The sequence below is a fragment of the Dendronephthya gigantea genome, unplaced genomic scaffold (assembly GCF_004324835.1).
Source record: "Dendronephthya gigantea isolate DGI-Jeju-01 unplaced genomic scaffold, DenGig_1.0 000746F, whole genome shotgun sequence".
Classification (NCBI taxonomy): Eukaryota; Metazoa; Cnidaria; class Anthozoa; order Malacalcyonacea; family Nephtheidae; genus Dendronephthya; species Dendronephthya gigantea.
In genome coordinates, this window is record NW_021163756.1 from 11,029 (window position 1) to 25,033 (window position 14,005).

A 14,005-nucleotide genomic window follows, 5' to 3' on the forward strand; every position below is an offset into this window, starting at 1 on the left:
TTCAAAAAACTAACTTTCAGTTACATTAATTTCTTTTCACTTTTACACGAAAATTAAATTTGACAGGTTGATTTTCCGAAGCTGAAAATGTAATTTTTTGAAATTCTCTTATTTTTTTTGGCGGAGATAAATGGAATCTATTTGTTGGTCTACTGTGTCGCGCAGATAAAAATATTATACACGTAAAAATAGTATAAATGTCAAAAATAAAAAAAATAAAAAATTTAAAAATACCTTGGTATCTGTCAAAATTGTTAAAAAACACTAGTATATATATGTCAAAAATTTCAAGTGCATGTATTTATTTCACAAGTTTTTATTGTATATCTTTGTTGATTCTGTAATTTTCTGTTCTATTTTCGGGGAATATTAAGGTCCGATCTTTCTTCTTTATTTCAAGATGAAAATAATTATGTTTGCGAGCCCGTTTAAAAATGGGGAAGAAAACAATGCTTGAAGTTGACCGAGGCTAAAAGAAACATTTGCACAATTGTTTTCAAAAGTTTGCACTAAAATATCATACTGTAATCACTCATATGTAACCAGGGAGCAGCGTGGCAGCGTCTTCAAATAACTCTCCTGACGAAGGCCCTCATGCAGGTCGAAACGTCGAGAAGTGTTTTGTAACTTTTGTCCATTAGGCAGTTGTTATACCACATTTGATGCTGAAATCACTCATGTAAATTTCAATTTAGATCCCTATATTCACCGAAAATGAACGATTTCGTCAGGGCAATCATTATTATTGATTATGACACACCACGCCATAATACGATTGCCCGTATATTTTTACTCGTATACACCATAACTCCTGTCGTGAGAACAGTCATTAACATTGTTCACGGTTCTAATAAGTATGATTGAAGTTCTTGCAATTAGGATGATATTTTTGTTCCTGACGCATGTGGTGCATGGTTGCGGTATGTTCTCTACATTACCATGCATTTTTGTACTGTCAATTTTAATAACAGTTTTTTTGTATTGTATTAAAAAACGACCACCCGTGACATTTATATAATACAGTTATCAATCACTTTAGATTACTTTGCTATCATTCAATAGACATTGTTTAGGCACGAACAATCCAGTAGTTCAAATAATTATTAACGATTACTCATATATGTTCCTGTGTGTTGTCTCGCCTTCATACGAAGTTCAGCAATACTTGATTGTCGTTGAGAGGTTTTTATTGCATTGGCCCTCTCACAGAATGCTTCTCTGTGATCACGAGAGAACGGTATTAGCGATGAACCAGATGAATGAAGATTTAAAGTAGGAAATGCATAAGGAGAACGGGACCATCCTTGAAAGAGCTCTTGCAGCGCGTGATTTTCACTATACGTAGTTTTCGTGGCAGGTAAACCAGTACCTCTGTTGGAGTTCGTCTCCTGCCGTCGTGATTTCGCTCGCCGGTTTTGAAACCAAATCTAAAAGATGAATGAGAATGAGCAATGGACAGGATATTTGTTAAATTTGAACGTTCCTTCCAAATTTAGTCCTAGCCTTGTATCACCGGCTGTATAAAGGTTATTTACAATGTAGTATAAAAACCAGTTGCACAACATGAATGGCAATTATGTTGTAAATAGACAATTCCTAGAGCAATATAATAATACCATAATTAGATAGAGGAACACCACTGAGATGGCTAATCCAAAACGGAAATCTTGTAGTCTGTTTTCCCACCGCATCCTTATAGTTAATGCACAAAAGATTACAGTTTTGTAGTAGCCAAAACATTTAAGTCTCTGTATATACAAGCGGATTAACACTAGTTCGTTTAAACACTTTTGTACGGTAAGCTATAGTTATCCTAATTACTATTTTCCTGTGCTCAGACGATTCAATTCGTGTAAGGTAATAATACATTGCCATTTTATGTTCTCAAACATTCACAGTGAAACCTAAAAACAATTTCATTGTCTTTATAATCCCTACTTTTCTTTCAAATTATTTTATCAGAACAGTTCAGAGGACGTAAATATATAATGCCCGCGTTTCACACTTTTGTTGCTACTTAATTTATATATAGATTGTTACCGGCTATAGCTTCCAATCATGATTTCTGTTTTATTCGTGCAATCAAATTATCTAAATTTGTTCTCAAACCATCGTCTGACCGTATTCTGCCATTCAGCTAGGTAATCAGTTCAAGTACAACTACAGTTAACTGTCGTCGCCCAACGCACCTGCACCCTTGTTTCAGACAACATGAGTCGTCTTGCAATGGCTTCTCTCATGAAGGCATCTGGATAGTGAGTTTGATCAAATAAACTCTCCAGTTCGGATAATTGTTCGGCGCTAAAGTTTTTTCTGTTTCTTGAACTTTTCACGCGAATTGCGCCTGTGAGAGATACCTTCTCATTCCCAGAGCCTGCAACAATATAGGATAAGATCACCTCAAAATATATATCACACGCATGCATTACTATACACATATTTATACTGTACAATATATATATATATATATATATATATATATATATATATATATATATATATATATATATATATAGGTTTATATATAAGTTTTAAGCTATGTTTAAAGAAAAGGTAAATGTATAGCTAATACCATGCACAGAAATGTGAAAACGATTTTCTAAAACAGCTAACAACGAATAATGGCGTCTTCGAATCTAAAGCTACATAAATGCTGATGTACCAGCTGCTGTACTCCATATAATATATAGATTGGAGGTTTAATTTTAAAGTTTAACGACTGCAGTACAACTTGAATGTGTATAAACAAAGGTGATAATCATTTTATTATTTAAAATCCTACACCGAAATCACACTTAAACAGGATACAGAAGACAATGGTTCAATCAAAGATGAAATTGGTTAGCTCTTTCAAGCTGTGTCTGATAACTTACTTGCTTCTGTCACACTGCTGTTGGTGTTTTGCATAAGATCTTCTTCCACTTCGTTTTCGTACCTTCTTCCAGTTTCTTTACTTAAAATGTTCGCAATGTTGAAAGAGTTTGATGAACTGAACACTGGAGACTTTGTTGATGTCAAGCTACTTGAGGGAGCCAAAATACCTTCGGATGAAATTGTTTTCTCCCCTTCGAACCTTGATACAAATGCTGTTAATTTCTCCATTTCATCAGGTAATTAACGCGAGTAAATACACAATTAATTAAACTAATATTTGCCAAGCCGTACGTACTAACCCCGAGATTTGATGTAAACTTATGTTGACATATTCGTATAGGGAGTGGATTGCCTCGCTGGTATGAGATACATATCATAGTGTTTAATATCACAAAGTGTCAAGCCAAAACTAACAATTTCTTCCCAGCGGTTTGTCTTATGTTAATTCAAGTTCGCAACACGGCACTGTTAATTACCGTTCTCACGAGGCGATCAGTTTTGCTATTGTTAATTAATATGTGATCAGGATATAAACATAATTAGACTGTTTAACCTAGCTGATCTCTGTTAGTCTCGGAAAGCTCCACCTAGTTTATTTTACCAAATCGACATTTCCGTTGTTCGATGTTGAGAAAATGGAACAGTTGAAAAAGACAGGTTCGATTTAGAATAAAGGCTATGATCCCTATAATCGTCTCTATATGAAAAAGTCAAAGGCACCGACTCCGCAGTCGATGTGAAACAATATAACACACAAAAGACGGAGAAAAATTGATCAGCTGTTCTATCTTTTGGCAACATATCGTTGTGGGGTGTATGACTAAGTGTACCATAGCCATATAGGCTAATTTTAGACTGTCAAAAGCACAAAAAAAAGTAAGCTGGTTCGATGTGATTCAATTATGCTTCAATTCAGCGCCAAGGTTACTAGCATGTTACGGGGTATTCAATCATTACAGCTCGCCTTTCGTCTAATTCATATTTAGAAAAACAAGATGGTTATGTATCGCTGATCATTAATGGATTATGTTTCACAAATGATTGATAATTTGATGCTGTTCGGTGTACATATGTTTACAAAAGTGCCAATAAAAAGGTTTTTCCGAATATGTCAATTAATATCTGTACATATACGTACACTCTCAAATATGCCGCTTCACGCGAGGTGGCCCTAACGTTGGAAAAGCAAATACTCTTCGTAACTGATGGAGATGGTACTATCGTTTGCAGGATAACGAACGATTTACGATTAGCCGAACACCATCTCAAACTCGGAGCTGTATGAAAGGACCAACGCCAAACCAATCTCCCTTGAAGTTCGTAAAAGACGATCGGGAGGTGGATTGGAGATAGGGGCGTCCCAAGGAAACTCGGAGGAGGACCGTGGAGAGGGAGTTGAAAGAACAGGGGCTGGCCTGGAACTTTCTAGAGAGATGCAGGACCCCATTATCCTGGTTAAATATAATAATTATAATGTTGTTGACCTAGATGTTAAGTGATAAAAATTTAAAAGCATTCAAAATTTTCTGTACGTGTACGTGCGTATAAAAAACGCGTAAGTGGAAAGCAGCCTTAAGACCCACTCTGTCGATCACTGAGCCGTAACAGTAATTTTTTTTTTTTGTCCATCATCTTTTTCATACAAAAAATACTTTATATATAACTCTAGTGTCTAGTCTAGTGTATAATTATGGCAATTGGCAATGACAATGAATCTAGGTAGCTATAACGAGACAACTAGACTAGGTTGAAGTGTCTTTAAGGCGAACAACAAAACATTGAAAAAAAATTACAATTAAGTCAGCAAATAGTATTATCATTTTAAAATATTAGTATTAGTAGCAAATAGAAACAGTATTTTAAATAAACAGTGTAAAGTGCCATTGATTTATTAGACGAAATGGCGCTATATATATAAATCATAGTAATTCTCCATTAATTTATCAGTAATTTTATAAAACAATTACCGCACTTGGGAATGTTGCTTGTTTTCGTGATACGAATCAAACCCACGACAACAACTGCAGGTGTACCTGTAGTTTCGTAACTCAACATTTTAAGCTGATATTCGTACATAAATGCGACTGGAAGCGTAAATGAAGATTTTTTAGCGACTGTGGGTCAATCCTATGTCCAAATGCATTATACCCTAACAATTCGCAGTCAGATGCAGCTCGTATATAATCTCGCGTTTTGGGCTTCAAACGAAATGAATTTATCTTAGTAACGTTGACCTTCAAGTCGTTCATAGCTACTCCAACATATGCATCGTCCGTGTGGAATGGCTTTCTAATATAAACATAGTTCAACAATTTTTTCAGAAGGTCGCTAGATAAAATAAAGAAAGCCCCTCCGTTGAAACGTGGATAATATGTTTTTCCATAGTATTGCCAACTAATTGTCCATTTATTGCCGATTTCGCGATGTACCAGGGTAGGAGGGAGCGCTGTACCACCGTAAAATGGTTTTGGAAACTTGGCATTGACAAGATATTCCAACACACGTGGTATCCGCACGTAGACATCATCGTCTGCTTTCATTATATATTTTGTATTTAACCTCGTGATCCAACGTATACCCATGTATAACTTAATGATATTACCATAATAGTTGTCTGTAATATTTCCTATCATTATATCGTTATGTCGACTAGCTTCAGCCATGTTCAACTCATCATCTTTATTTCTTCCCGGTCCTGCCTTTCCGAGAGCAAATATCACCAGCCAGTTCAAATCTTTAAGTCTTTTATCTCTAGAAGCTTTACCTTGTTCGCAATTATCTTTACCTCCCCAGGTTTGTCGTATAGCTTCGCGACGTTTACGAAATTCGTTTCCTTTGCTACCAGAATTGACCAAAACAATCATAAAAATATTCTGTGTCTCGACTTTGGGCGAAACGTCAGGTAAAACGAATTTAAAATCAACAAAAGGATAGTAATCATTCACGATATCAACAGTATCAACTGACGTTTTTGTCGCAACTGGTCGCCTTTTACTTCTATTAATCTTAACGAAAGGATCGTGATTTTTCACAGTTATCTCACGGAATAAATAAGCCAAAGCAGAAACAAAAATTACCAACGATAATACGATTTTCTTACAATGTCGTCGTAGTGAAATCATCTTGCGTTTCTCAGTTTTATAAAGGCTGTTTTCACCTTAACCATATCGTCGTGACACGCATACGGTTATTGGTGTATAAAAAAGATCATGCATGCATGTATTAGCATTTCAATGGCTGCAGAACTAATTACGCTTCTGCGATAACAAAATACGTTTCTGCGTGCAGTAATATGAAAATAAGCAAACAAAGTGAATTAAGATTAGTTCGATTACGAATGGCTTAGCTATAACTACAAATTTAACAACGATTTTAGGCGGAGACTGCGAAAAACAGGTCATTGGATGGCAACACTTAATATTCAAAAATATTCACTACAACCATTAGTATTAATATTAGTAATACAATAAATAATCCACTTTTTTTTAACAGCGTGAACAAAGCGTGAGCCGTGAGATGACTAACTTTGAGGTACTGAACATGATCCTGGTAATCGTGTAGTAATCCTAGCAATAGCATGTGCCTTTTTGCTGTCATAAACACGTATTTCAATACCTCAAAGTCCTCTCACTTCGCTTCGCTAAATCTACCCCCTACGGTGGTCGCCTTTTTTATGCTATTGTAGTCTCAGTAGGGATGTTCCGTACAGACAATAACGGAAAAATACCTTCAGCCAAATTTATGCCACGAACACAGACACAGATCAATTTCACGAGCACTGGCAATTGGAGACAAGTAAAGCGTATACTATGCTCAATCTTTGACTTCGTCCGCAGTATCGAAAGATATATTACCGTTTTTGTGATACTAAATCAAGATACTCGATATTTCTTATCATAATTGGTATATTTTTATTTTCCATATATTTCCGGCAACATCGTAAGCACAACGTGTCTTCAAAGACAAAGAACAGTCGGTATAACTAGGTTTCCATGATCTTAAAGGTTGAAAAATAAATAGCTGTAAATAACTACTACCTGCATGGTAACTGCTATATAAGTTCGCATGAGTTTATCTGGCTATTTCCAGCGGTCTTGCCCAGTACGACTGCACGTATAAGCCACAACTACATCCAGTCTATCACCAGTTTGCTCAAGCAGACGTCCAGACAACATGTCTCTCGCCAGTCGAGAGGAGCCACAAATTCCGCATACAGGAATCGAGTCAAGTACTAGCGCCATCAAGCAAGTGGTCGGGGCCTCCACGAGTCCACGTCTCAATCTAGGTCTACTACGGCTCCCACGTCGCAGGCTGCTTTGTCAGAAGAACTCGAAGTATTTTCATGTTTCATATTGTTGTTTTCATGTATATATGCGCCAGTTCTGGTATCTTAATACAATCTTTCGTGCCATTCGCTTGTGCCTTATTTTAAGTGCCTGGCGCCTTGCTTTCGCTGGACCGCTTTCGTGCGATGGTGTCATAGGAAGTTACGTCACTAGTTGTATAGTCAAATGGCCAACTCATTTGTCTGGGCTTCCTATGATGATGTTTACCCATCTTGCCTGTTTTCTGGCGATTCTGTTTGTTTTAAAGCCACGGCTGATTTTGCCTGAGTCGGTTTGTCGTACTTGGTTTTGCAATAATTAAGACCTTTAGCTTGACAGTTTACGACAACCCTCTAACGGCAAACAGAAAAATTCATTTCGAATCTTCAAAAAAAAATGCTTGTTTCTGTGGCCGAGAAACGGTGCCAAAAATCTAATTTTAAATGTTATTTGAAATTAGCCGTTTGCTGTTCGCGGTTTGTCATATTGGTTAAGCTAAAGGTCTTTCGTGCACATGGTTTAACACCGCCTCAAGCTATTCTCCCATAGGTTTTTGCATGAATTTTTTTCAATTCATGTTCACTTCACCTCTTCGAAAGTTGTAGCCCTCGTTCGTTTCTGTATGTGTGATGTTTTCTTACTTGTGGCTCTAATACTTAGTTTGTTTCCTTATGCAGATGTTCAGACTGCAACTTATTCCATTGACATGTTATCCCTTTTCTTTCTTCGAGCACATTGTCTACCAATTATGTTCCCTGCATTGCGATGATAATATTCGGCAGTTAATTCCTCATGGCAGATGTCGTTTTAAAGTCAGTTTCCTTGCACTGAGATTTTTTTACAGTTATTTCCTCCGGCATGCAGCGATGCATTAGGCCAATGAAATTATGTTTGCAATAGAATGTTACTCATGCATCTGTTTCCCCATGCACCTGTCGTTTTTAAGGGATGTTTTCCTGCGTTTAGGTATTATTCACTGATTCACTCGAGTCGATCGATGCTGTCGTAACCTTATGTTTTCGGTATTGAGATGTTATGCAAGTTGTTTTCTTATGCATACAGGTATTGCTTCAGACGGCTTTCAAATACTTTCCAATCTTTTATAATCACTGATTAATGCAGAATTGTTTCTTGCTATATAGGAGTTAAAACCATATATTTGTCAAAAACATACATTCTATCTATCCTTTTTGTCTCCTGATTTTGTCTTCTCGAAGATAGAGTCGTAAGCATTCGTCCGTCATTTCAAAATTTCTAAAATAATGTTTGTCCACTGCTTCGTCGTATCCCCGAGATAAAGAAGATGTACAGTCACATGGTTGGGATACGTTGGCTTGCATTCAAAAACGTATTCCTTTTTACTAACCATGGGTGCATATCCAGCATGGTCTAATAATTCATCCAAGTATTTCAAGTCAAAAAGAGTGCCCAATGATTTACCAATTTCAGCGCTCACAAATCTGGATTTGAAAATAAATGGTACACAACTTTTACGTGTACGTCGTGCTAAAAACACGACAGTGGAAGCAGACCTCACACTCCATGTCATGTACGTTTTACATGGAATTATTACCTCAAATTGCTTGTTCTGCAAAAATGTTTGCATATTGCCTTAAACTCACACTCAAAATACTCCAAAATTCCCGTCGGAAGAGCTCCTAATCCCAAATCAATAACGTCGGGTTCCTTCGAAAGAGCTCATAAATCGAAAATTCACTAAAATTCACTAAAAGTCTGTAGATGGATGGTCTTGGGTATATAAGCAACTTAAGGTAATAAATTTTTGGTTTTTATTTTTTATTTATGTGTTCCGGTTAATCCTAGGTCGTTAATCATACTCACACAATCACTGGAGTTACAGTGGAGTAACTAGAACGATAATTGCGGGGGTTTTATTCATATATTCAGTTCTGCCCGACGGACTTTTTTTGTAAGTGAAATAGCTTACTCACACAACCACTGAAACCATCTCGGTCTTTCTGTGCCCAGTGCAACCTCGTGCCCAGTGTCTTTCGTAGGACCATAGTACGATACTATATGATGCTATATGATGCGGTGTGATATAGTATGATGCTAAATGATATGATACAATAGATGTTTAAAAAAGGGTGTCGTATGTATATTGGTGTATACTGAACATGGAATTATTTTATATCGCCTAGCAAGAGAGAGAAAAACGATGCTCTGCTATGGGCATGCATAACCAAAGCTTCGGGACTGAGAGGTAAAAAGCAGAAAACAAGTTCCGAGTAATGAGACATCTTGAGAATGCAATATATGATTCCTACAAGATGCAATTGGAACTGTCTGAAGATTATCACAATGGGCTGATCTTTCAGTTGTGTCTCTACCACAAATAGGGAGATCAGAAACATGAGACAGGCAACCGTGCCCATTTCATCTGTTCAGACTACCAAAACAAAGGCCGAGCACTATTGAAATTGTGTACGGGTACCAATTTTTGCGGTGCCGTGCCAATAAATTGAGTGTAGTGTAAACGGGGCTTTAGCCGTCCCGTGGCGATAAATTGAGTGTAAACGGGGCTAAATTGACTGTATCGTAAACCAGTAAACGGGAGGCTTCAAACACAAACACACCGAAACTTATTGAAAACATTAAGCTGACAGCAATTTGATTTAGCAGATGAAGCATTTTTAAAAGTTATTAATTAAAACACATACACAGAAATGCTGCCATTTGATTTAATAGTATAACATTGTGAAACCACAGGTGAAAACTGAAAACTTATTTTACCATTTTATTCCATAATAATTAATAAATGAAATTTAAATATATGTAGCTCAGTGGGCGTAGGATTTGTTTCTTAGCAACCGTCATTTTCGCGTGATGTTTTTTTGCGTACACATTGCTGCGTAGCAACAGTCATTTTATTGTTATGATGTGCAGCAAGGGAGCAACAAGTGATCAAGTAAGTTAAGTGGGAAAAATGCAAACAGTCCTGTCAAGAATGAACCCAATGTTATGAAGAAAACGTACGGTGTTGTCAACGCCCTGCAATTTCAGTTGACATTCATTCCGCAACGTCCGAAGTCATGTATTGAACGCGTTTCTACCAAGACGTATACTCACTGTCCTGATAGTAAAGAAAATCATGGTTTGTTTTAATTAATCATTGAATTAGCTTAAAGATAATTTGAAGAGAAAAAGTATCGTATATTCAAATTGCCTTGTCTGGATACTTGCAAATATTTTACTTCTACTCGCATGTTCCTTTTCTTACAAACAGCTAGGACGTTTACAATCTTAAATTTATTTAAATTTATAAGTTTAAAGAATTTAAAATTCAGGTTGCTTATATGCAGCAAGTACTCTCTGATTAAAACACAATTCATGGGATTCATTAATGTGATTTCAGGGTTTTGTGGTCTTGGCCCCTCAGCCTCGTTCTCATGTTATAGCCTATTTCCACATTTATTAATCAAAACAAAAATGTATGCATGTATTTCACACATACTTCATGCATGTGTTGAAGAAGGATGTTTTGCATCTTTGGACATGGCTTGTGAGAGTAAAACTTGAAATCCATTTTATTTAAGGTGGTTCGAAATTTAAAATATTGTGATGTTAAAATGTTGTGACATAATTACCAAAAAGATCTATTGTGCAGCTTTGGAATACAAAACAGGCTGAGTCATATATAAGCAGGAGTAAGAAATTTGTGAAACATGTTAATGCATGGTCTGAGTGTTATTTGCCCTTTTTTTATTAATATTTAAGCCTTCAGCTTCACTGCAACAAGATTGTGTGAACAATTCATGGCAGCACCAAAGGCAAAGCGGGCTAAAGTTGGATGATTATAAATTTATGCCATTTTTTTCGGACACAATTCCTACTTACAGTTCTTTTGAAAAGAACTAAAATGAAGAAGAAATTAAGAAAATACCACCAAAACTATAAACTCTACTTACAGAAAAACTAAGAAGATGTAAAAGTCAACAAGAAATATCTCTACCGTCTTCTGCGGAAACGAATAAGCAACGTTTATCAAGTCACGAATGCCTAGCCTTGGACCCAGAGAAAATAAGTAATGGCATTAGATCACAAGTAATACTAATAGTTTTGTGATTTTATAATAAGAATTTACTTTCCAATGGTTTATGTATCGTACAAAAGACTATGTGTCCTCCAATATGTACTTTAATTTATAATAGATTAGAGAAACGAGATGCATATTTGCAATGCAGCAGTACAAGTAACCGGGAATTTATGCAGAAAGATACACCTCAGTCAGTCAGTCTCAGATTTAACGCAGGAATAGAACCATTAGCAATGCCCAGTGTCCCTTTAACTGCCAGCCACAAAGTCATGGAGACTGTGATTGTATAAAGAATTGGACGAAAAACGTAGCTAATAAACGTTTGGTGTTTTTTTATTAGCAAATCTTGATATCTTCAGCACTACGTCGACCACATGCGTCCTTCTATTCCCTTCTTGACTCACAATCAACACCAGAGCCAGCAAAACCACGACGTCCTTCGTATCGTCCAAAGTCAGCCAGTACTGTATACTCATATGCTGAACGACCCGTGTCTGCAAGCGAGACTTCCCGTCATCTTGGGCGACCAACTAAAGCCAGGTACGTAACTTGCCTTGAGGCTTGACTATCAAACATTTTCTTACTTTACGTCATAAAGCACGAATAATGCTAAAGCAACCCCCCAACGCTCGATTTTAGGCCAAAATTACAAAAGTATCGTACGTAGAAGTCTCTAGAAGATATTGACAACCGTTGAGATAGTTACTCTATAGGATGGTTTAATAATATAGTGGTGTATTTTAGTCTTCTCAGGAGCAAATCGTCGTACGACATTAGGGCGACAAGTGAATCTCCTAGACCTACTAATGATAAAAAAATCGTAAAGAAACCTTGTGCTATTCGTAAGTACCGTTATTTAATATCTTGAATTTTATATTGAGCCTTTTTAATGTAATTGCATGTTTTCCTAAATGGCGTAACTCACTTATTTTTTCGTAGGAAATGAATACATCTTACACAAGAATTCATTGACACCCAAAGAGTAAGTTTTAATTTGAGTTCAGTTTTTATCGGCGGTCATAATTCAATTATTTTTGTCACCTCTTGGCGTAACTCTGTACATACCCCAGTTATGTGCAGCTTTGCTTTCAACCTCGTTCCCAGGGTCTTCTGTGTTCATGGCGCGGTACGGGCCCGTCTTCGTTGCGCCCGTACCGCGCCATGAACACAGAATACCCTGGGAACGAGGTTGCTTTGCTTTTGACACTAAAGGTTGTTACGTTAAACTTTCAAGAGTGTTCGATTACATGAAGTCTGTTCATGCATACCTAACTGGAGCAAGATACAACCGGTGAGACACTTCGAACTGTAGCATGAGTTAAAAACTACCTTTTCAAAACTACCTTTTGTTGGAAGCTCATCATACGCATACGCATACCATATGCATGCATTTGCTGGCCATGTGTATTCTGTATGTGGTTCTTCTTTTTCACAGTTCTTAAACAGAAATTTTCGTTCCACGGCCTTTTATCGTGTTTTCATCTGTAGCATAGAGCAAACAATCGAGTTTCGATACGTGAAACTGCAGAGAAGAGTGAAACTGCAGCTCTACTGTAGTTAGTCAATATAAACTGTCTATGGTGTGCGATTGCATTCACCATTGCCAGTGGTAATCCACGTACGTGTACTAAACTATAGCTTTGGCATACTCAAATATCACCCAGTACTCAGATATCTATATATGTAAACAGGCTAACGTCCCTTTTCTACTTTTTTTTAAGATCGCGACTTGTTGATGCGAAGTCACTAACGAAACATGGTTTATACGTTAGTAAAGATGGCTTCGGAAGTTTTATATTAGATAAAACGAGAGAAATGTCTTCTGATATCGAACACGGTGAGATAAATCATTTACAAGACTAGCATGCAGGTTGTGGATTTTTCAGAAGCCTAAACTTTGTTGCATTTTGCAAGGCGTCTTGTCGTGCTTTTGGGGTGAAACGTGTTCATGCATAATTTTGAATTATTGCGAACGATTATATATCTTGATCGTTAACCGATCGTCAACACTATTATTTGGTCATGCAGTCCAAGTGTACTTTAAAATATATTTCTGAAGAAATAATGTTTAGTTTAATACGGAGGGTATTATTAGATCTGCTTTAGAATTGCCTGCGCTGATGACTATAGTTAACCTGAACGCTATATGATATAATACCCCTTAATCCCTTATAGACTATATCATGTATATAATGTAGATAATTACGTATAATCTATAATATAGACGTACCCAAAGCTGCATTGAAAGTTGTAGAAAGCCAAACATCTCAAGCTGATGTAATGCATACTGGAACAAACACTGAACCTTACTACCTCAGCTTGAACAAGTGGCATTGTGCTGAATGGAATCAGGGAAAAAAACATTTACCACCACATAGAAATAACCAACGAAGACCAATTAGTCCAAACAAAGTAAAACCAATTAAAGCAAGATACATTGATTACAATACGATACATTGATTACTATTGTAAAATGACATCTGATATAAAAGATAAAATTATTTTATGAACTTGGCATGCATGTAACGCTAACGCTAACACCCAAAGATTTGTTCTCACCTTTATATACGTCACCGCGTATAATGAAGCAACATCTGGTAATTCTCAGTATATATTTTCAAATATTCGGTCCAAATATTTTTCGTCTAAATTTGTAAATATAAATATCCAAGCATTTTTAGTCAATTGTGTGAAATACAGTTCGTCTTTGAAAATAGCTAGCTATAATCTTTGAATTGAGACCACTTGT

The 14,005-nt window shown here is 36.5% G+C and overlaps 3 protein-coding genes across 3 annotated transcripts; 1 reads left to right on the forward strand and 2 right to left on the reverse strand.

The window, feature by feature from the left end:
• Positions 1-702: 702 nt before the first annotated feature.
• On the reverse strand, positions 703-3,323 carry LOC114544359 (paired mesoderm homeobox protein 2-like). Its single transcript, XM_028563011.1, has 3 exons — positions 2,874-3,323; positions 2,190-2,374; positions 703-1,427 (listed from the first exon to the last, which is right to left on the reverse strand). The coding sequence occupies exons 1-3, from the start codon at positions 3,100-3,102 to the stop codon at positions 1,104-1,106; spliced, it is 738 nt and encodes a 245-aa protein (XP_028418812.1). The 5' UTR covers positions 3,103-3,323; the 3' UTR covers positions 703-1,103.
• A 1,356-nt stretch (positions 3,324-4,679) lies between these two features.
• LOC114544360 (UDP-GalNAc:beta-1,3-N-acetylgalactosaminyltransferase 1-like) lies at positions 4,680-6,053 on the reverse strand. The gene has a single exon (XM_028563012.1). The coding sequence runs from the start codon at positions 5,994-5,996 to the stop codon at positions 4,923-4,925; it is 1,074 nt and encodes a 357-aa protein (XP_028418813.1). The 5' UTR covers positions 5,997-6,053; the 3' UTR covers positions 4,680-4,922.
• A 4,051-nt stretch (positions 6,054-10,104) lies between these two features.
• On the forward strand, positions 10,105-13,993 carry LOC114544361. The gene is made up of 8 exons (XM_028563014.1): positions 10,105-10,314; positions 11,131-11,264; positions 11,597-11,796; positions 12,001-12,098; positions 12,196-12,238; positions 12,491-12,547; positions 12,978-13,093; positions 13,481-13,993. Exons 1-8 carry the CDS (start codon positions 10,182-10,184, stop codon positions 13,714-13,716), a joined length of 1,017 nt encoding a protein of 338 aa, XP_028418815.1. The 5' UTR covers positions 10,105-10,181; the 3' UTR covers positions 13,717-13,993.
• The last annotated feature ends 12 nt before the right edge of the window (positions 13,994-14,005 follow it).

What these genes read in the sequence shown, in the direction of transcription:
- LOC114544360 (XM_028563012.1), bottom strand. Translation starts at nt 5,996, where the DNA reads ATGATTTCACTACGACGACATTGTAAGAAAATCGTATTATCGTTGGTA.
- LOC114544361 (XM_028563014.1), top strand. Translation starts at nt 10,182, where the DNA reads ATGAAGAAAACGTACGGTGTTGTCAACGCCCTGCAATTTCAGTTGACA. An exon ending in AATTCATTGACACCCAAAGA is followed by an intron (nt 12,239 to 12,490) that starts GTAAGTTTTAAT and finishes TAAACTTTCAAG; the next exon opens with AGTGTTCGATTACATGAAGT. An exon ending in GTCTTCTGATATCGAACACG is followed by an intron (nt 13,094 to 13,480) that starts GTGAGATAAATC and finishes TCTATAATATAG; the next exon opens with ACGTACCCAAAGCTGCATTG.
- LOC114544359 (XM_028563011.1), bottom strand. Translation starts at nt 3,102, where the DNA reads ATGGAGAAATTAACAGCATTTGTATCAAGGTTCGAAGGGGAGAAAACA. An exon ending in CAGCAGTGTGACAGAAGCAA is followed by an intron (nt 2,375 to 2,873) that starts GTAAGTTATCAG and finishes ATATTGTTGCAG; the next exon opens with GCTCTGGGAATGAGAAGGTA. An exon ending in TGTCTGAAACAAGGGTGCAG is followed by an intron (nt 1,428 to 2,189) that starts GTGCGTTGGGCG and finishes TTCATCTTTTAG; the next exon opens with ATTTGGTTTCAAAACCGGCG.